Below are 23,680 nucleotides of genomic sequence, written 5' to 3'. Positions count from 1 at the left end.
GGTGACTGGGGAGTAATGTACAGGACAGGAGGTGGTGACCGGGGAGTAATGTACAGGACAGGAGGTGGTGACCGGGGAGTAATGTACAGGACAGGAGGTGGTGACCGGGGAGTAATGTACAGGACAGGAGGTGGTGACCGGGTAGTAATGTACAGGACGGGAGGTGGTGACTGGGGAGTAATGTACAGGACGGGAGGTGGTGACCGGGGAGTAATGTACAGGACAGGAGGTGGTGACCGGGGAGTAATGTACAGGACAGGAGGTGGTGACCGGGGAGTAATGTACAGGACGGGAGGTGGTGACCGGGGAGTAATGTACAGGACGGGAGGTGGTGACCGGGGAGTAATGTACAGGACGGGAGGTGGGTTATATAAATATAATTATACGTATATATATATATTTATTATTTTGGGTTCTCACTGAGAGCTCTGAAATATGATATATAAAAGGATTATTTATATAACATCTTAGCAGACAGTATCACACATTCTTTATGTTTCAGAAAACACTGCAAGTTTTCTCATGATATTACAACAGATCATAACCGGTCGATTTTGAAAAACAAAGAAATTTGTCGACTGAATGTAGAAGAATTAAAAGTTCTCCTGCTCCAGAATGACAGCCAGATTCTGCCGGAGGTCAGTGCAACACAGCACAGATAATAAAGTTACTTCTGAGCAAAACATAACGCAAATAACTAATACAAAAATGTACTGTCTTTAGTCTCGCATTTCAGTGTAACAACAGAAATACCACTCTTCCATCTCATTCATATCTATCACCACAATTAACGCTCAAAATTGCCAGCATGAACAAGAATATAACTACTATAATTCTGCCCCTATGTACAAGAATATAACTACTGTAATACTGCCCCTATAAACAAGAATATAACTACTATAATACTGCCCCTATAAACAAGAATATAACTACTATAATACTGCCTCTATATACAAGAATATAACTACTATAATACTGCCCCTATGTACAGGAATATAACTACTATAATACTGCCCTATGTACAAGAATATTACTACTATAATACTGCCCCTATGTACAAGAATATAACTACTATAATACTGCCCCTATAAACAAGAATATAACTTCTATAATACTGCCCCCATTGTACAAGAATATAACTACTATAATACAGCCACCATGTACAAGAATATAACTACTATAATACTGCCCCCTTTGTACAAGAATATAACTACTATAATACTGCCTCCTATGTACAAGAATATAACTACTATAATACTGCTCCTATGTACAAGAATATAACTACTATAATACTGCTCCCTATGTACAAGAATATAACTACTATAATACTGCCACTATGTACAGAATATAACTACTATAATACTGCCCCTATGTACAAGAATATAACTACTATAATAATGCTCCTATGTACAAGAATATAACTACTATAATACTGCTCCTATGTACAAGAATATAACTACTATAATACTGCTCCTATGTACAAGAATATAACTACTATAATACTGCTCCTATGTACAAGAATATAACTACTATAATACTGCTCCCTATGTACAAGAATATAATTACTATAATACTGCCTCCTATGTACAAGAATATAACTACTATGACCCTGCCCCCTATGTACAAGAATATAACTACTATAATACTGCCCCCTATGTACAAGAATATAACTACTATAATACTGCTCCTATGTACAAGAATATAACTACTATAATACTGCTCCTATGTACAAGAATATAACTACTATAATACTGCTCCCTATGTACAAGAATATAACTACTATAATACTGCCACTATGTACAGAATATAACTACTATAATACTGCTCCTATGTACAAGAATATAACTACTATAATATTGCTCCTATGTACAAGAATATAACTACTATAATACTGTCCCCTATGTACAGGAATATAACTACTATAATACTGCTCCTATGTACAAGAATATAACTACTATAATACTGTCTCCTATGTACAAGAATATAACTACTATAATACTGCTCCTATGTACAAGAATATAACTACTATAATACTGCTCCTATGTACAAGAATATAACTACTATAATACTGTCCCCTATGTACAAGAATATAACTACTATAATACTGCTCCTATGTACAAGAATATATCTACTATAATACTGCTCCTATGTACAAGAATATAACTACTATAATACTGCCCCTATGTACAAGAATAATAACTACTATAATACTGCTCCCTATGTTCAAGAATATAACTACTATAATACTGCTCCTATGTACAAGAATATAACTACTATAATACTGCCCCTATGTACAAGAATATAACTACTATAATACTGCTCCTATGTACAAGAATATAACTACTATAATACTGCTCCTATGTACAAGAATATAACTACTATAATACTGCCCCCTATGTACAAGAATATAACTACTATAATACTGCCCCTACGTACAAGAATATAACTACTATAATACTGCTCCCTATGTACAAGAATATAACTACTATAATACTGCCCCTATGTACAAGAATATAACTACTATAATACTGCCCCTATGTACAAGAATATAACTACTATAATACTGCCCCTATGTACAAGAATATAACTACTATAATACTGCCCCCTATGTACAACAATATAACTACTATAATTCCGCCCCCTATGTACAACAATATAACTACTATAATACTGCCCCTATGTACAAGAATATAACTACTATAATACTGCCCCTATGTACAAGAATATAACTACTATAATACTGCCTCCTATGTACAAGACTATAACTACTATAATACTGCCCCTATGTACAGGAATATAACTACTATAATACTGCCCCCTATGTACAACAATATAACTACTATAATTCCGCCCCCTATGTACAACAATATAACTACTATAATACTGCCCCTATGTACAAGAATATAACTACTATAATACTGCCCCTATGTACAAGAATATAACTACTATAATACTGCCCCTATGTACAAGAATATAACTACTATAATACTGCCCCTATGTACAAGAATATAACTACTATAATACTGCCCCCTATGTACAAGAATATAACTACTATAATACTGCCCCCTTTCTATAATATTTACTTTTACTTTGTTTTCTGCAGATCTGTTGGAAGTATCAGCGTGACTCTTGTGACCTCGGCCAGGATTGTGTCCGTCTTCACATTTGTGATTTCTTCACACGAGGAGAATGTAATCGACGCTTCTGTAAACGTTCTCACAATCTCCTGGACGCTGCTGCTAATCGCTGTCAGATGCCTGAGGTTTCTCTAAAAAACTTTCAGATACTTTCTGAGTTAAAACACAATGAACGTCTCCAGTCACTGAACAAAGTGGAAAAGAAGGATGTTGAGAATGGGAACCCTGCAGTCCAGAGAAGCAGAGGAAGGCCCACAAAAAAAGGGGATTACCAGGACTTCCTGAGAAACAAGAGTCGAGGACGACAAGAAGGAGCAGGTACAATCCATATTTTAGGTGGGAGGTCTCATAGACTGTTTTTAATGGATTCAGTTTGTTTTTTTTCCTGGGATAGATGATCACTGGGGGCTCTGTGAGTAGGACCTCCACTGTTCAATAAAATGAGCTGGAAAACTCCTCGTTCCCCTGGGCCACTCGATGGAGGAAGACTCAGCTCTTTAGGCTATCTTATACAGTCAGCAGCCTTGACATATACCGTATTTTCCGGCGTATAAGACGACTTTTTAACCCCCGAAAATCTTCTTAAAAGTCGGGGGTCGTCTTATACGCCGGGAATCGACTTGTACGCCGGTGTATATGGTGGGTGGGGAGGGGGAGTGATCCTGATGACGAGGGGGCGTCTCACAGGAAAGTGAGTAATCCCCATTACCTTATCCTAGCGGTGCAGCGTGGGGGTGTCAGTGCTGGGAGCGGCGGCGGCTGCTGTGTTCTGGTGCGGCGGCTCCTCTTCTGTGTGGGGCCTCTGTGCTGTGAGGTGGCGGCGGCAGCGGCGTATCTTTATCCAGTTGGGGCTCCTCCGGCATCTCCTTAGCCCTGGAGGCCCCGCCGCAACTCCATCGGTGCAATGTGGTGGCCTCCGGGAAAATGGCCGCTGCTCAGATTCAGATCTCGTGTCCCGAGATTTCGGGACGAGATCTGAATCTGAGCAGCGGCCATTTTCCCGGAGGCCACCGCATCGCACCTATTGAGCTGCCTCCGGGAAAATGGCCGCTGCATTGCACTCATGGAGTTGCGGCGGGGCCTCCAGGGCTAAGGAGATGCCGGAGGAGCCCCAACTGGATAAAGATATGCCGCCGCCACCGCCACCGCCACCGCACAGCACAGAGGCCCCACACAGAAGAGGAGCCGCCGCACCAGAGCACAGCAGCCGCCGCACCAGAGCACAGCAGCCGCCGCCGCCACTCCCAGCACTGAGACCCCCACGCTGCACCGCTACGATAAGGTAATGGGGGATACTCACTTTCCTGTGAGACGCCCCCTCGTCATCAGGATCACTCCCCCCCCCCCCCCCCAAAAGGCACATATTCACCGGCCCTATAAGACGACATAGGGTGTATAAGAAGACCCCCAACTTTTAAGAAGATTTTATATTTTAACTGGTAAAGTTGGGGGGTCGTCTTATACGCCCAGTCGTCTTATACGCCGGAAAATACGGTATTTAATATTTTGAAATGTATTTCAGGGTGCGATGTCTGGGAGAGATCAAGGAGCCGGCCAACATCTGAGAATGGGGAGAGTCCTATTTGGTTTGGAGACAATGATGATGAATGGAATGAATTTCTAAAAACTCAGCAAGATATTATAAAGAAAAAATGGTTTAATTCATCCCCGTCCCAGTCCGACGACAGAGGGGCTTCATTTCTGCACACACCAACCAGAACCTATCCCATTTTCCAGCCATCAATGTCATCAGGAATGCAACACCCAACACCAACTGTAACCACCATACCACCAGCCTCACCTCAAGTATCTTTTTTTCAGCAAGGTACGTCCCCTGTGGGGTCTCCCCAAGAATATACTGCTGAAAAAAGTGTTTTGAATTTCATAATTAATCCATAATTTTATCCACAGGAATCCCAGTCGGACTCTTTACTCCAAGTTCTAGCCCATCTGCCCCTCAGCCGGCCATTACACCAGCAGGTTCAGTTAATGCTCCACCAAAACCAAGTAATTTTCCTACACAAGGTCCATCAGTTATGGACTCTAAAAAGCCAGTGTCCCCCTCATTGGTGAAACCACCCAATGTTACACCAGTGCCACCAACAAGACCAAGCAAAATCGATGATTCTCCAATAGAAGGTCCATCTGTTCGTCCAGAGAAACCAATGATGGCTCCTATTACAAAGTCATCCATCTTTCAATCAGTTGATACCACCAAACCATGGTCCTCCCCAGAGACGCATCCCAGCTTAGTTAATTCTCCTATGAAAGGTTCATTTGCTCCTCTGGAGAAGCCAGTAACCACTTCAACTGTCAACCAGAACAACCCTCACTTTGGTGTTACCACCATCAGAACAGAAACTTCCGCCACAAAAAGTGCTTCTATTTCTCCATCAATATCTTATCCAAAATCGGTTGATTCTTATATCAAAGTTCCATCTATTCCTCAGGAGAAACTAGTGACAGCCTCAAATGGAAACCCTTCCATCACTCAAGCAGCTGTTACCATCAAATCAGTAACCACCCCAACAGCTGGTCCTTCCACTGCCCCACCTCCATCTTATCCCAGACTGGTAAACTCTCCTACAGAAGGTCTACCTGTTCTTCATGTAAAACCAGTCCAGTCCAGTGTCCAGTACCAGCCTGTACCTGATGATAAGCAGATATTGAGGGCAGGTGTTCCAGAAGATTTAGTGACTGCTGAACCTACATTTTCCGATCCTCAGATGTCTCCAAAGAGGGGTAAGTACATGAGTGGTGAAAGATTCATCTAGTTGTAGCTAATCTTCGAAAATGCTCAAATGAACTCCATCTGGGTACATAGTGATCGATCCCTGGTATGACTGGTTTCCTTAGCACCATCTTCAATCATTGTTTTGATGGGTTAAATTAACATAAAAAGTGAAGAAACCATATCAACCTGTTGCTTCTTCTGTCACATTCAAAGTCTGAAGGTCACATTTAGAAGTTAGGTCCGTGTTGTTGAGTATTTTATGAGTATTTTACTTAGTTGGTCGAACATGGATAAGTCTTTAAAATATTTAAAGTCGACCTACTCGTTTTTACTGCTAGGGTCTACCACTCTCTAGACGGGACATCAGTGGTATGTGCGTGTCCAGGATATAAAATACCCATGATATCATCTGGTTTATAACATTATGATGTTTTTCTTATTTTATTTCAGTGGATCCCAACAAAGTCCCGGAGATTTGTCTCTCTAAACTTTGGAAATATTGTAGTCTAGGAAGTAAGTGACCCCTTGTGGACATTATTAAATATATGAACATGTACAGAAGATCAATTCACCGTTGGTGTGTTGCGGACTCTTCACGACATCTGTCTGCATCCACAGACTTTTCAGTAGCAAATATAGAAAAAGCCCAACAATGCGGAGATGATCTCAAAAGAGTTAACTTTTATTCCATGATGGTGTCAAAAATACAGCAGCCTATGAACTGGCTAACGTGTCTTGGCAGGTTACGGCTTATTCATGGCCAAGTCCAGGTTTCTGTCCCTCGCAACCTTCTTATGGTAATTTATGGGAGATCAGACGACCTCCCTCCGCTCTCACCAGAATTTCACGTGATCTGATAAGTCAGTGAGAGGGAAAAACTGGGATATAGCGGTATAGATCACGAAGTCTAGAAATGAATGCAGAATTGTATCAGACAAGAATGATGCTGCAAACTCCAACATCTGCTGTCTGATGTCTCCAATATATTCCACATCACTAGTTTATCACATGAAGTCCCTGATTTAAAGGATTAAAGTAGTGAATTGGCTAGGACATTATGGTTCACTACACCATAATCTGGGAGTAGGACCAGTGTGATGTTCTCTTGTGAAGGTCTCTTCATGGCATTACACACATGGTCTCCTGACCAATCTCTGAATGTCACTGCATGCAATCCTCCATTGCTTTCTTGCTCTGTACCCTGATAACCTTGGGAAGATGTGATGTAAGCTCAGTGGAGCACCATTAGGTGGATGTCGTGTTTCTTATAGTTGTGTAGACGCTGATTGACTCCTTTTTCTTGGTGATGTCCAATTTCATTTGCGGTACAGGATGGATCACTGCGTGCAATTCTTCTAATCTGACGATCCATCTGTGGATTTCTGGCTTTCATTCCCCTTTGAGACTTGCAACTTGCAACATTGAACAGTTTGGACATCTCGGCCTGGGCGCACTCCGAACTTCAGGAGTGATAAACTAAGGTCTTTGAGTTCAAGGATCCTGCCTCTCTCGGTTTGCAAAGTGGCAATAACTGGTGCACTGAAGGACCAGAGGCAGCGCTACAAGACTTTATCCAATTTTTGAAGTCTCATGTGAATAATATTTTTGCCCCTCTCACATCCCTAAAATTAGAGATTGATTCGAAGAGTTCCTTGATTTGCATAACCGTATGGCTTATCCTTGGAGTCGTAGGCTCAGTGTTGAGGAGAGCAGATATAGAGATGGATGAATGGCACTTTAGTGGGGATCCAAAGTATACAGCCACCAGTATCATGGGACGTATCAAGGAATAATTTATAGCGGCATCCGGACACTTTGAAAACCTGTAGAAATACCCGTTATAGAAGGGATGGGTAACCCGTCACCTGCAAGCAAGCTATCCAATGGCGGAAGCAGCGTCTAAATCACGTCAGGTCACCAGAAGGGCAGCCACAGGGAGAAAAAGGTGCTGCCCCATCCACGGCCAGTGTCCGTACTCCCAGTGCACAGTAACAAAGTGCAGAAGTGTCAGAGAGGTATCCGACGGACTGAGCGGTAGTGTGGAGGCCACTTATGTGCACATTGTTTACAGGACTGAACACAAATAACTTTCAGTTTTGATAGAATTGGCAAAAAATTGTAGTTCATTCACTCATTACGTCTTGCGGGATCATCTCTGCAACCCTGGACTTTTCCTATGTTTGTCACTATTAGGTTTGGATATTGTCTAATATGCAGGTAACGCTCGGTTCTTCTGTATTCCCAGAGGATTGCCCGGACATGCATTATTACCTGCCGTACCGCTGGCAGATTCACAAAGGAACCGACTGGGAAGACGTTAAAAACATGGAGGAGGTTGAGAAAAGTTACTGTGACCCAAAGGTTGACAGGTACGGGTCGTCCAGAACCGAGTGTCAGATTATATTGTGTGTATGGCTACTTTCACATTTCCGTCGGTAGTCACCCGTCACAAAGCGCGACGTACCGACGGAAGTGTGTCCTTTCACATTTCCGTCTGCAGTCCCGGCCAGGAAAGAGACATTTCTGGCCTGGCATGCGCAGACGGAAAAACTGGATACAGTTTCCCAGACGATGGACTGCCAAAACCCGACGCAACTAGTCCATGACGGACGCAACGTGTGGCCATATGTAGCAATCCGTCGGCAATACAAGTCTATGGGAAAAAAACGCATCTTGCGGGCAAATTTGCAGGATGCGTTTTTTTACCAAAACGACGCATTGTGACGGGGAGTGCCCGACGGAAATGTGAAAGTAGCCTATGTGACAACTAAAGGGGAACGAACTCCACATAAGTGACCAGACATGATGGCCACTGACATTGGTCATCTTCTTGCTGTGGGTCACGTTCTCAATGTAGAATCACCAGGTGACTTCTTCCCACTTTTCCTCCACAGGGTTCCTCTGATTGACTTTCTGACCATGAGATCTGGCGGGCACCGCGCTCGTCGTCTCTCCACCGTATCATCGGTCGTGAAGCCGTCTGAATATGTCCTGACCACTGAGTGGCTGTGGTACTGGAGGGATGAATATGGCAGCTGGATACAATATGGCCAATCTGTAAGTAGGCACTGGGCACATAATATTGGGTGATCCTCAGGGGTGGACCTGTAGGATGGGCCGAGAGAGTTATAGCACCCAGGGTCTGGATCCTGGAAACGCCCAAGAGGTCTCCCGGTCACACATGTGACAGATGGGGCAGGGGTAGTGCTGGAGAGCAGAACTTCAAGGAATTGTATTTTTCACATTATTTTCCTCCTTTTAGAATAAGAAAGACATGAGCTCCAACATATTGTCGTCAGACCTGGAGAACGTGTATCTCCCTGATCCAGTCGCTGTTATACCTTTCATGGCCGGCAACCAGATCTATGAGATCAAGTTCCGAGGTACGGGTGCGATAAATGGCAGCGGTACTAATTTGCGGCTCTGGATAGACACACGTGTATCCTGAGATTACAGTCACTGACTGAGGATCCAACCACATCTGCTGGAGGTTTCTCCAAGCGTCGATGACTCTGACAGTGATACAGGAGGATGAATGACCTTTTTTTTACTGTCTCAGAAATGAAGCAGAAGAACATTATATATAAGACGGAGAAAGACGTGCGCAGGAGACCAAAATTTCTGAGCTTTGACGATGTGAAATTACTGCGAGGAAGGTAAACGCCTCACAGATAGAGGGTTTCCTCGTTGTTCCTGGATGTGTCATTAGATGCTTTGTCAGCAATTCAGTATTAAACTTTCTTTTATCCTTTGTACTTTCAGCACAAGATCGGCAGCAGCTAAATCCCCCCTCAGATCAGGAACGTCCCCCATGAACACTGATGTCTACCCCAAGATCTGGGACCCTGAGGCCATGCCGGAGGTCGGCTGTAAGGTAATGTGCGGAGCCCCTATGAAGTGTGAATGGAGGACAAGGGACAGGAGAGGTCACGTATCTTCTTCTATCCTCTGTAGAAAGTTCTTGTCTCAGACACATCCATCGAGTTCGTAGAAATCGTCAGCAGCTTCTCCAAGACGGTCAGGAGGCATGAGGTGAAGAAGATATGGCGTCTCCAGAACCCATCTCTGTGGCAGGTGTTCCAGTGGTACGTCCGCTCTTCACCCTCACATCGGGAGGGGAGTTAATATGGGCCCCAGGAAGGGATGAGTGCATGAGCCAGCATTGAACCAGGAAGCCTCAGCTCTCCGTTACCCCATACCTTCACTATCAGTGGCAGAAGCTTACAGATAGAGGATGTCCCTGCTCTCGGTGGCTCCATCCTTTCACTATGGGTGGAGGACCTTACAGATAGAGGATGTCTCTGCTATCAGTGGCCCCATCCCTTCAATATGGGTGGAGGGCCTTACAGATAGAGGATGTCCCTGCTCTCCATGGCCCCATCCCTTCACTATGGGAGCCGTCACCTTACAGATAGAAGATGTCTCTGCTATCCATGGCCCCATCCCTTCACTAGGGGTGGCAACAACACCTTATAGATAAAGGATGTCCCTGCTCTCCATGGCCCATCCCTTCACTATGGGTGGCAGGACCTTACAGATAGAGGATGTCCCTGCTCTCCATGGCCCCATCCCTTCACTAGGGGTGGCAGGACCTTACAGATAGAGGATGTCCCTGCTCTCCATGGCCCCATCCCTTCACTATGGGTGGCAGGACCTTACAGATAGAGGATGTCCCTGCTCTCGGTGGCCCCATCCCTTCACTATGGGTGGCAGGACCTTACAGATAGAGGATGTCCCTGCTCTCCATGGCCCCATCCCTTCACTATGGGTGGAGGGCCTTACAGATAGAGGATGTCCCTGCTCTCAGTGGCCCCATCCCTTCACTATGGGTAGAGGGCCTTACAGATAGAGGATGTCTGCGCTCTCTGTGGCCCCATCCCTTCACTATGGGTGGCAGGACCTTACAGATAGAGGATGTCCCTGCTCTCCATGGCCCCATCCCTTCACTAGGGGTGGCAGGACCTTACAGATAGAGGATGTCCCTGCTCTCAGTGGCCCCATCCCTTCACTATGGGTGGCAGGACCTTACAGATAGAGGAGGTCCCTGCTCTCCATGGCCCATCCCTTCACTATGGGTGGCAGGACCTTACAGATAGAGGATGTCCCTGCTCTCCATGGCCCCATCCCTTCACTAGGGGTGGCAGGACCTTACAGATAGAGGATGTCCCTGCTCTCCATGGCCCCATCCCTTCACTATGGGTGGCAGGACCTTACAGATAGAGGATGTCCCTGCTCTCCATGGCCCCATCCCTTCACTATGGGTGGAGGGCCTTACAGATAGAGGATGTCCCTGCTCTCAGTGGCCCCATCCCTTCACTATGGGTAGAGGGCCTTACAGATAGAGGATGTCTGCGCTCTCTGTGGCCCCATCCCTTCACTATGGGTGGCAGGGCCTTACAGATAGAGGATGTCTGCGCTCTCTGTGGCCCCATCCCTTCACTATGGGTGGCAGGACCTTACAGATAGAGGATGTCCCTGCTCTCCATGGCCCCATCCCTTCACTAGGGGTGGCAGGACCTTACAGATAGAGGATGTCCCTGCTCTCAGTGGCCCCATCCCTTCACTATGGGTGGAGGGCCTTACAGATAGAGGATGTCTGCGCTCTCTGTGGCCCCATCCCTTCACTATGGGTGGAGGACCTTACAGATAGAGGATGCCCCTGCTCTCCATGGCCCCATCCCTTCACTATGGGTGGCAGGACCTTACAGATAGAGGATGTCCCTGATCTCCATGGCCCCATTCCTTCACTATGGGTGGAGGGCCTTACAGATAGAGGATGTCCCTGCTCTCTGTGGCCCCATCCCTTCACTATGGGTGGCAGGACCTTACAGATAGAGGATGTCCCTGATCTCCATGGCCCCATTCCTTCACTATGGGTGGCAGGACCTTACAGATAGAGGATGTCCCTGCTCTCCGTGGCTCCATCCCTTCACTATAGGTGGCAGGACCTTACAGATAGAGGATGTCCCTGCTCTCCATGGCCCCATTCTTTTACTATGGGTGGCAGGACATTACAGATAGAGGATGTCCCTGATCTCTGTGGCCCCATCCCTTCACTATGGGTGGCAGGACCTTACAGATAGAGGATGTCCTTGCTCTCCATGGCCCCATTCTTTCACTATGGGTGGCAGGACATTACAGATAGAGGATGTCTGCGCTCTCTGTGGCCCCATCCCTTCACTATGGGTGGCAGGACCTTACAGATAGAGGATGTACCTGCTCTTTCTAATACTTCACTATGGTGTGGTTGCCTGTTTTGTAATGTTGTTTTTTTGTTCTTAAGGCAAAAGGAACAGATGAAGAAAGTCAATCGGGGACGAGATGTGAAGGAAATCCGGTTGTTTCATGGCACGGAGAGAACGCACATCGATGCAATCTGCAATCAGAATTTTGACTGGCGCATCTGTGGCACCCATGGCACCGTGTATGGACAAGGTAGAGTCCAGATACAAGGAGAGCTGTTTGTTCTCCCACAGACAGTGCCTTAAAAGTGGTCGTAAGGCAGATCACATCATATAGGTACCCCCAACTAAATGGAGACAGGTCTCTTTAAGAATATGGACACAGTATTGGGATGTATCAGTGCAGGGGACACTTTTCATGTTACTTATTATGTTTGCAGTTGTGACAAATACCAGAAATGTACAAGCTGTGGTCAGGGGTGTAATGATTGCGGTTGCAGAGGGTACAACCATGACAGGGCCCACATGGGAGGGGTGCCGGGGCCGCACGTTCAGTGCAAATGCAGGTCTCTGCGCTGCAGTACAAGTTGCTGGCCAAACAGAGGCCGGCAGCTGACGTCAGCGTGCATATGACTGGGGTCTCATGGCAGTAATGTCATACACTGCCTGCTGCTTGCACTCTGAAGTCACTGGCCAGCTACAGAAGACATATATACCAGGATGGGCCCAGAATGGGAGACATGTATACCAGGATGGGCTCAGAATGAGAGACATGTATACCTGCATGGGCCCAGAATGGGAGACATGTATACCTGGATGAGCCCAGAATGGGAGACATGTATACCTGGATGGGCTCAGAATGGGAGACATGTATACCTGGATGGGCCCAGAATGGGAGACATGTATACCTGGATGGGCCCAGAATGGGAGACATGTATACCTGGATGGGCTCAGAATGAGAGACATGTATACCTGGATGGGCCCAGAATGGGAGACATGTATACCTGGATGAGCCCAGAATGGGAGACATGTATACCTGGATGGGCCAGAATGGGAGACATGTATACCTGGATGGGCCCAGAATGGGAGACATGTATACCTGGATGGGCTCAGAATGGGAGACATGTATACCTGGATGGGCTCAGAATTGGAGACATGTATACCTGGATGGGCTCAGAATTGGAGACATGTATACCTGGATGGGCTCAGAATGAGAGACATGTATACCTGGATGGGCCCAGAATAGGAGACATGTATACCTGGATGGGCCCAGAATGGGAGACATGCATACCTGGATGGGCCCAGAATGGGAGACATGCATACCTGGATGGGCCCAGAATGGGAGACATGTATACCTGGATGGGCCCAGAATAGGAGACATGTATACCTGGATGGGCCCAGAATGGGAGACATGTATACCTGGATGGGCCCAGAATGGGAGACATGTATACCTGGATGGGCTCAGAATGAGAGACATGTATACCTGGATGGGCCCAGAATGGGAGACATGTATACCTGGATGGGCTCAGAATGAGAGACATGTATACCTGGATGGGCCCAGAATGGGAGATATGTATACCTGGATGGGCCAGAATGGGAGACATGTATACCTGGATGGGCCAGAATAGGAGACATGTATACCTGGATGGGCCCAGAATAGGAGACATGTATACCTGGATGGGCCCAGAAAGGGAGACATGTATACCTGGATGGGCCCAGAATGGGAGACATGCATACCTGGATGGGCCCAGAAAGGGAGACATGTATACCTGGATGGGCCCAGAATGGGAGATATGTATACCTGGATGGGCCCAGAATGGGAGACATGTATACCTGGATGGGCCCAGAATGGGAGACATGTATACCTGGATGGGCTCAGAATGGGAGACATGTATACCTGGATGGGAGACGTGTACCCATATACCAGGGCGAGAAACATATATACCAGGATGGGGGACATATCTATACTAGAGTGAGAGACATATATACCTGGTTGGGGAATATAAACACCAGGATGGGTCTGGGATGGGAGACAGGATGTGGGATATACAAAGATGTGGAAAAATATACCAGGATGGGGGACATATATACAGTAGCGTGTAAAAATTTGAGCACCACTTATCAAAATTACTGTTACTGTGAACAGTTAAGCAAGTTGAAGATTAAATGATCTTTAAGAGGGCCAAAGTTACAGATGACACATTCCCTTTTTATTTTAGGACAATATATATATATGTATATATATATATATATATATATATATATATATATATATATATATATATATATATTAGTGGAATACCAGTGGCTTCGCTCGCAGAAAATAAATTAAATTGTCGGTTACGGTAGCTAAAGTAAAATGTTCAGTGTCACCTGAAGGAGCTCACATCTCAGTAATGAAATCCGCCTCACAGGCAGACTTCTCTAGTTGCCCATAGCAACCAATCAGACCTCAGCTTTCACTTTACCTCAGCAGCTTCAGTGATGAGAGCTCCCTGTATAGTAAGCAATAATGACAACTTACTGTGAGGCATTGTTCGCCTGATCAATATTGCTGGTCAGTAATGTTCGTCCGTGTGCGTAGGGTGCATCCATCTGAGTGGGTTTGCCTTGCGTGTGTGTGTGTTGTGTGTGGTGTGCATGTGGTATTTATGGGATTTTGTTGTGGTATTTGTGAGGTGGTGTTTGTGTGGTGTGTTGTGGCATTTGTGTGGTGTTGTGCTTGTGGGTTGGGGTGTTTGTGTGCTGTCTGTGTGATGTTTGTATGGTGTTTGTGAAATGTTTGTGTGTTGTGTGCAGTGGTGCGGCCCCTTTAGCAGCGAATCTTTGGCGCCGTCCTATAGTCCGTCCCTGTCAGTCACAACTGTTGTTTTCCCCTCAGCACTTTTACTTTCATCTTCACATTTCTCCAATATATGTACAGGGCCTAACTTCAGGGGCCCCAATCTCATGACGGGGGGACGCTAGCGAGATTTAACATGCGCAGTATTCTGCTCCTGTGGGCGGAGAGGGGGTGTGCCTAATTTTACCCAAATCGGGCGAGAACTGTGGATTTCTATAGAGCGGACTACTACAGATTTTGAGTTTTATATGAATATGTAATATATACAGTATATATATATATATATATATATATATATATATATATATATATATATATATTCTTTTACATTTTAAAAATTACAATAAGGAAGATGCAAAAGTTTGTGCACCCTGCATGGTTAGTATCTAGTACCACCCCTTTTGTACGTATCACAGCATGTAAACGCCTTTTGTAGCCAGACAAGAGTCTTCCTATTCTTCTCTGAGGGATTTTCCTCCTTTTTTCCTTTGAGAATTCCTCCAGTTCTGTGAGATTCCTGGCCGTTCTTGCTTCCTCTGCTATTTTGAGGTCTCACCACAGATTTTCAATGATGTTAGCTCAGGGGACTGTGAGGACCATTGTAAAACCTTCATCCTGCGCCTTTTCAGGTCGTGTATTGTGGATTGTGACGTGTGTTTAGGATCATTCTCCATTTGTAGAAGCCATCCTCTTCCTCTTCCTCTATCTTTTCACCTTCAGCTTTTTACAGATTGTGCTATGTTTGCATCAAGAATTTGTTGACATTTCATTGAATCCATTCTTCCCTCTACCCATGAAATATTCCTTGTATCATTGGCTGCAGCACAACCTCAAAGCGTCATTGATCCACCGAAATGCTTAATGGTTGGCGTGATGTTCTTTCCTGAAATTCTGTGCCCTTTTTCTTCACACATACCTCTGATCATTGTGGCCACAGAGATCTATTTTATCCTTATCAATCCACAGGACTTGTTTCCAAAATACATCAGACTTGTTTAGATTTTATTTTGCAAACTTCTGACTTCTGACGCAGGAGAGGTTTTCTTCTGATGACTCTTCCATGAAGGCCATACTTGTACAGGTGTGTCTGAACAGTAGAGCAATGTACCACAACTCCAGAGTCTGCTAACTCTTTCTGAAGGTCTTCTGCAGTCAAGCAGGGGTTCTGATTTGCCTCTCTAGCAATCCTACGAGCAGCTCTCACTGAAATTTAGCTTGGTCTTCCAGACCTTATCTTGACCTCCACTGTTCCTGGTAACGGCCATTTCTTAATTACATTTCAAACTGAGGAAAGGGCAATATGTAAACACTTTGCTATCTTCTTATAGCCTTCTTCTGCTTTGTGGGCCTCCCCTATTTTCAGGGTGCTAGGCAGCTGCTTAGAAGACCCCATGGCTGCTGTTTTTTGGCACAAGGTTAGAGAAGGCTTGGTTATTATAAAGCTGGGAACTTAGCATCTCCTGGCCTTTCCTAACGATGATAGTGAACAAGTCATAACCCTAACAGGATAATTAAGGGATGAAACCTTGGTCAAAGTTATCGGAGTACACAAATCTGAAAGTGTGCACAAACTTTTCCATCTGCTCATTTTCCTTTTTTGTAATTTTAATTTTAAAAAGTGACAATTTTTCTGTGTGTGTTAATTACAAAGGCAATGTGTCATCTGTACCTTTAGGCCTTTTAGATCATTTCATCTTTTTTCTTGACCAGGGGTGCCCAAACTTTCACATGCCACTGTCAAAGGATGGGAAACATACATAACAAAATGAGGAAAAATGTGACAGGATGGGTGACATATATTCCAGGATGGGCCAAGTATAGGGAGTATATACATCAGGATGGGCCAAGTATGGGGGGACATATATATCAGGATGGGCCAAGTATGGGGAGCATATAAATCAGGATTGGCCAAGTATCGTGAGCATATATATCAGGATGGGCCAAGTATGGGGGGCATATAAATCAGGATTGGCCAAGTATCGTGAGCATATATATCAGGATGGGCCAAGCATGGAGGGCATATACATCAGGATGGGCTAAGTATAGGGGGCATATATATCAGGATTGGCCATTTATGGGGGGCATATATACCAGGATGGGGTTATATATACCAGGATGGCTCCAGGATGACGGACCATGCTACATAATGAGGGGAGGGGGGATAATTTTGTCCTCGTAGGATGTAGAACACTACAAGGGTTCATACTTCTTACCAACATGTGGAAAGTGGGACCCAAGGATACATTTTGCACCAGGGCCCATCAGACTCTGGTTACACCAGTGGCTGTGGCTCTCCAGCCTTGTTCAACCATAACTCCCAGCATGTCCTGGCAGCCTCTGCTTTCCATCATGTGTGATATATTACTGACGTCATCACTCAGGAGTTTCTTGTAACCTGTCGTCATTCTCTCCATAGGAAGCTACTTTGCCCGAGACGCCTCGTACTCCCATAACTACTCCACACCGACGCCTAGTGGGACGCGGGCGATGTTCGTAGCTCGGGTGCTGGTGGGAGACTACGTAACGGGAAACCCCCAAATGAAGCTGCCACCATTGAGACCTGGCAGCAGCTCGCAGTACTATGACTCCTGTGTGGACAACACCACTGATCCCTCCATCTTTGTGGTGTTTGAGAAGCAACAGATCTACCCGGAATATCTCCTGGAATATGAAGAAGAGCAGAAAAAATCCTGCATCGTCGGCTGAGCACCAAACGGAGAGGGAACCCTGATTCAAGGAAGGTTGACCCCAATATCTTCTTTAATAACCCAATATAAAGAGAAATGAACCTCAGTATAAGGAGTGACTTTCAAAACAAGAAGGAGCCACCTCAATATAAAGAGAAATGAACCCCTCAAAACAAAAAGGATTGACCGCAATATAAAGAGCAGGAGGGGTAACCCTTATTAAGAAAAAAATTAACTGACTTACAGTGGGGAAAAAAAGTATGTAGTCAGCGACCAATTGTGCAAGTTCTCCCACTTATAAAGATGAGAGAGGCCTGTAATTGACATCACAGGTCGACCACAACTATGAGAGTCACAATGAGAAAACAAATCCAGAAAATCACCTTGTCTGATTTGGGAAGATTTATTTAGCAAATTATGGTGGAAAATAAGTATTTGGTCACCTAAAAACATGGAAGATTTCTGGATCTCACAGACCTGTAACTTCTTCTTTAAGAGGCTCCTCTGTCCTCCGCTCATTTGGTCTACCTATGATGTCAATTACAAGCCTCTCTCATCTTTTATGTGGGAGAACTTGCACAATTGGTCGCTGACTAAATACTTTTTTTCCCCACTGTACAAGAGAAGCAACCCTTAATACAATGAAGTGCCAACCCAAAAACAAGAAGGAACCAACCCTAATATAAGGAGGAGCGACCCTCAATACTCGCACAACCAGGAGCAAAGCCCAACCCCAGGAGGGGACAACGCTGATCGCTGAGGATCCAACCCCATACAAGGAGGAGACAATCTGAATACAAGGAGACACCAACTACAATATAAGGAGGGAATGTCCCCCAGAATATCTGCCATTGTAACAAAAATCAGAACAATTCAATTGTTTCCATATGGGACATGAATACACAACATGTAGAATCATGATAAAAAGTTGGTACATTTTGATCCTGACCAATAAGGTAGGAAACTTGCTTCTTTGCTTCTTTGCATCTTGGGAGAATTATAGTTTTTTGTGCCTGGTGAAAACATCACATCTCCCAAAATGTATCACATCAGAACGTGCTACGCAAGCACTGACCACAAGAGGGCAGCAAAGAAAACACATTAATGTGGGAATTAGGTATCTGCAGAAAGATGACTGCAGCTCTATGTGTGACTAGAGAATAAGTCATAAAGTGATGTATGAGTGTGCCGCCTCTAACATAAAGGTTTCCTAGTGGAGATCTGGCTTTGGAGGAGCATCATGTCCTTACCCTGAACTGATTCCTGGGTGAGGGGAATACTTTAGTCCCGGGGTTCACCCGAGGGCGTCCTGGGGGCGTCTGAGCCCCTGGGTGAGGATTAGTGAGGTCATCATGCAGGCGTGGTGACATCATTCTTTGGGATGAGCTGGGGGTAGTCGTGGTCAGTGGGTAGTCGGGCCCTGTGGGCACCGGGCGGCCCCTGCTCACCCTGCACAGCTCTGGTGCTTCCAGTATTCTGGAGGATTTCCAGTCCGGCTCTCGTATGTCTGGACTCCGGTCCGGCTCGTGTGATTATAGCCCCCCGATCCCAGACAGGACGGGGGGCAAACCGCTGAATATGTTCAATAAATCAGAGGATTATTATGAAAATTCTTGTAGATTGTGATCCCTCGCGGGCAGGGTCCTCTCTCCTCCTGGAGCAGTCGTGACTTGTATTGTCTAAGATTATTGTACTTGTTTTTATTATGTATACCCCTCCTCACATGTAAAGCGCCATGGAATAAATGGAGCTATAATAATAAATAATAATAATAATAATAATAATAAAATTCACTGAAGGTTCTAAACAAATGAGAAACTAGAGAAATCTTAAAGGGATTCTCCACAGGGGAGACGACCTCTGACCCTCCTCACCATGTACCCCCATGACTGGGAGTGACCACCATGGAGAACCTGCTAATGGCTCTTACAGACCCTGCAGCTGAGGTTAACCCTTTTATGCCCACGATCTTCTATAAAGAGATTATTGCTGAGTCATTGTATTTCTGTATAAGCTGATAAATAAAGGGGGTCCACCCTGATTACTGGGGGCTACTTGTACAGTGTCGTCATTGTGGTCAGACAGGAGACCCCCACCACTATATACAACACTACTGACAACCTGCTGTGTACATGTGTGAGAGGTTGTCAGCCCCATCACTGATCACACATGAGACCTCACCCCTATATACAGCACCATACCCCCCTAATCAGCCTGTATACATGCACGCACCTATCAGGGGATTCTGGGGTTTGATCACTGGGGACACCCCGGTTGATTTGCAGTATATATATAATATATTGAGCCGTGCCCGTGCATTGACATCTGCGGGTGACAGTACAGACATTACATCTCACCCCGATACTCTTACATAGCGCCTACGCTTCTAGCTCCACTTTCTCACCCCCTGAGTTCCTGCTTTCCGTTTTCCCCCAGAATATCACCCTCTTTCCCTCGTCCTGTGGATGTCGGCTTCCTTTACTTCCATTACCACTTTATAGCTCTCAGCCTCCAGATGTCCCGGCCTTTCCGCCATCGCTTCTATTCCGCCATTGTTTCCTACCCCAGGATGCCACCTGCCTTTTTTCTCCCTTCATTCTCAGATCCTCCTCCCTGGGGGGCCTTACCTCCTCCTATATCAGCTTGCTTTCAGTCTCCCTGTCCTGGAAGCCATGTTCCCTTCAGCCTTCATTCCCCACTCGCTTCTCTTTTCCTTCCTCCTCCAGGACGTCTCCTTCCTTCCCAACAGATTCCCGTGTGTGAATGTCACCTTTCTTTTCCTCCGATTCCCATTGCTTCCTTTCCCTTAGATTTTGTTCCCTTCTTATTACCTTCCTTTCCTCTCACCATTTCCCAGGATGTCACCTCTTATCTTCTCATCCCCTCTCCTCACAACTCCATCTTCCTCCCAAGATTTTTCTTTATTACTATCTCTTCTCTCCTTCCTTCCTATCTCCCCCTCCCTCACCTTCCTTTCCAACTATTCCTACCCCCAAAGAGTCACCTTACCTTCTCCCCATTCCTCTTCATACCTATTCCTCCATACTGGATGTCACCTTCCTTTTCCTTCCCATCTTCCCCCCAGTATAACACCTTTGTTTCTTCAAGTCCCTTTCTCTTCTTCCCATCCCTTCTTTTTCCCATCTCTATTCCCACTCCTTAATTACACCTTTGTTTTCTCCCATCCTTCCTTCCAATCTCCGCCACCCCAGACCTCCTTTCTTCTCCTCTCTTCTTCCTTCCCATCTTTCTCCCCTCAGTGTAACACTTTTCTCTCCATTCCTTCTTCCTTCCCATCTCTTCTTCCCACCATTATGACACCTTTGTTTCCTCCCATTTCTCATCCCCCACTCATTTGTCATTTCTTCCCTCCCATCTTTCTCCTCTCTGTATAACACCTTTGTTTCTTCCCATCCCTTTCTCTTCTCCCCATCCCTTCTTTCTTCCCGCTGTATAACAAATTGTTTCTTTCCATCCCTTCCTGTTCTCCTCCATCCTTTCTTCCTTCCCGTTTTCCTCTCCATCTGTTCCGTCGTCCAGTATGACACCATTGTTTCCTCTCTTCCCTCCTTCCAATGATGTCTCACTATCTTCCTCCTCCTGTGCCAGTGTCATCACAATTATAAATGATTGCAAACCCCCATCTATTCTCTGATCCTCATATATTATTTGATCCCCCATACATTCTCTGATCCTGCCCCATCTATTCTTTGATCATATATTATCTGATCCCCCACTTATCTATTCTCTAATCCCCCCATCTATTCTCTGATACCTGCCCTAACTAAAGTCACCAATGACCTACTGACTGCCAAAATCAAGCGACACTACTCTGTCACACCACCTCCTCACCTCGCCTCCTATCTGTCGGAGTCCCGCAAGGTTCAGTCCTAGGGCCCCTGCTCTTCTCCATCTACACCTTTGTCCTGGGACAACTCATAGAATCTCATGGCTTCCAGTATCACCTCTATGCTGATGACACACAGATCTACATCTCTGGACCAGATATCACTTCCCTACTAACCAGAATCCCTCAATGTCTGTCCGCTATTTCATCCTTCTCCACCAGATTTCTAAAAATTAACATGGACAAAACAGAATTCATCGTCCTTCCCCCATCTCACGTGACCCCCCCAACGGACCTATCCATTACAGTAAACGGCTGCCCACTCTCCCCAGTACCACAAGCTCGCTGCCTCGGGGTAATCCTTGACACTGACCTCTCCTTCAAACCACATATCCAAGCTCTTTCTACTTCCTGCCGACTTCAACTCAAACATATTTCCTGAATCAGCACATTCCTCAACCAAGAATCTGCAAAAACCCTAGTGCATACCCTCATCATCTCCTGCCTTAACTACTGCAACCTCCTGCTCTGTGACCTCCCCTCTAACACTCTCGCACCCCTCCAATCTATTCTAAACTCTGCTGCCCGACTAATCCACCTGTCCCCCCGCTATTCCCCGGCCTCTCCCCTCTGTCAATCCCTGCACTGGCTCCCCATTAACCAAAGACTCCAGTACAAAACCCTACCATGACATTGTAATAATTATAGGGAATAACTCAGTCTTAATAACGCATAACTCATAACGCACTCTTTGCGTGGAACAAGACAACTACAGGACACAGTTTTACAAGTGGTAAAGTCTATATTATCACACGGTGATTCAAACAGGTGCAGAGAGAAATTCAAGTCCACAACACTTGGTGCAAATAATAAACGCAGCTTAACAGTCTATAGGGAACTTCAGAGGAATATGCAATCAAGCAGAAAGTCTATGAAGCACAGTTATTCTTGAGGAAACTTGACATGAATAAATTCTTGTCTTAGTCCAAACACAGATAGATAAGCTTATAAGGCAGTTCAAATCATATCTTTAGCTCAACCAGGAAGGCCTGGTTAATAGTCTCAGGTTCTTGCAGAGCAGCAACAGCTTACATGTCCAGGAAATGCAGATGAAGTAAACACGAGCAGCAGATTAAGGAGGATTACTGGAAACTTGTGTATGCAGCAGGAACTCAGAGCAGAGTAGCAGGATAACCACACAGGTTCACAGGAGCAGGTGTATAGCCAGGGAGTAATCAGAGGTCAGGAGCTGGATGCAAGGCAGAATACTCTAGCACAGACTGAAGGCTGGGGTGGAGTTTTATAGCAGGAAGACACAGTGCACATGAGACCAAAGACGCCATCTTGGAAAAGGGCAGTAATGCATAAAAGAAAATAAAAATGTTCAGAGTCCTGAAAGACATACAAAGCCATCCACAACCTGTCTCCTCCATACATCTGTGACCTCATTTCCCGGTACTTACCTGCACGCAACCTCTGATCCTCACAAGATCTCCTTCTCTACTCCCCTCTTATCTCCTCTTCCCACAATCGTATACAAGATTTCTCTCGCGTATCACCCCTACTCTGGAACTCTCTACCGCAACATATCAGACTCTCACCTACCATTGAAACCTTCAAAAAGAACCTGAAGACCGACCTCTTCCGACAAGCCTACAACCTGCAGTAACCACCGATCGACCAAACCGCTGCATGACCAGCTCTATCCTCACCTACTGTATCCTCACCCATCCCTTGTAGATTGTTAGCCCTCGTGGGCAGGGTCCTCTCTCCTCCTGTACCAGTTGTGACTTGTACTTGTATTGTTTAAGATTATTGTACTTGTTTTTTGTTATGTAAACCCTTCCTCACAAGTAAAGCGCCATGGAATAAATGGTGCTAAAATGATAAATAATAATAATAATACCCATCTATTCTCTGATCCCCCATCTATTCTCGGATCCCCCTTCTAATCTCTGATCTCACCATCTATTCTCTGATCCCCCATCTATTCTCTGATCCCACCCATCTATTCTCTGATCCCACCCATCTATTCTCTGATCCCCATCTATTCTCTGATCCCCCATCTATTCTCTGATCCCCCCATCTATTCTCGGATCCCCCATTTATTCTCTGACCCCCCATCTATTCTCTGATCCCCCATCTATTCTCTGATCCCCCTTCTAATCTCTGATCTCACCATCTATTCTCTGATCCCCCATCTATTCTCTGATCCCACCCATCTATTCTCTGATCCCCCTATCTATTCTCA

At 45.3% G+C, this 23,680-nt stretch overlaps 1 protein-coding gene across 2 annotated transcripts in view; it reads left to right on the top strand.

The window, feature by feature from the left end:
- The window catches only part of LOC143777112 (zinc finger CCCH-type antiviral protein 1-like), a 111,256-nt gene extending 91,624 nt beyond the window's left edge, over window positions 1-19,632 (top strand). For both annotated transcript variants that reach the window (XM_077267145.1, XM_077267144.1), the window contains exons 2-14: window positions 503-638; window positions 3,104-3,455; window positions 4,660-4,962; window positions 5,049-5,879; window positions 6,322-6,384; window positions 8,117-8,240; window positions 8,766-8,928; window positions 9,134-9,254; window positions 9,431-9,527; window positions 9,634-9,745; window positions 9,826-9,956; window positions 12,155-12,306; window positions 17,312-19,632. In XM_077267145.1, coding sequence (XP_077123260.1) covers window positions 503-638; window positions 3,104-3,455; window positions 4,660-4,962; window positions 5,049-5,879; window positions 6,322-6,384; window positions 8,117-8,240; window positions 8,766-8,928; window positions 9,134-9,254; window positions 9,431-9,527; window positions 9,634-9,745; window positions 9,826-9,956; window positions 12,155-12,306; window positions 17,312-17,601 — 2,875 coding nt within the window. In that variant the 3' untranslated portion in view covers window positions 17,602-19,632. The remainder of the gene's footprint in view (window positions 1-502; window positions 639-3,103; window positions 3,456-4,659; window positions 4,963-5,048; window positions 5,880-6,321; window positions 6,385-8,116; window positions 8,241-8,765; window positions 8,929-9,133; window positions 9,255-9,430; window positions 9,528-9,633; window positions 9,746-9,825; window positions 9,957-12,154; window positions 12,307-17,311) is intronic.
- The last annotated feature ends 4,048 nt before the right edge of the window (window positions 19,633-23,680 follow it).

The sequence above is a fragment of the Ranitomeya variabilis genome, chromosome 5 (assembly GCF_051348905.1).
Source record: "Ranitomeya variabilis isolate aRanVar5 chromosome 5, aRanVar5.hap1, whole genome shotgun sequence".
Classification (NCBI taxonomy): domain Eukaryota; kingdom Metazoa; phylum Chordata; class Amphibia; order Anura; family Dendrobatidae; genus Ranitomeya; species Ranitomeya variabilis.
Note: the sequence above shows the minus strand (reverse complement) of the source record. Positions and strands in the feature narration are given on the sequence as shown.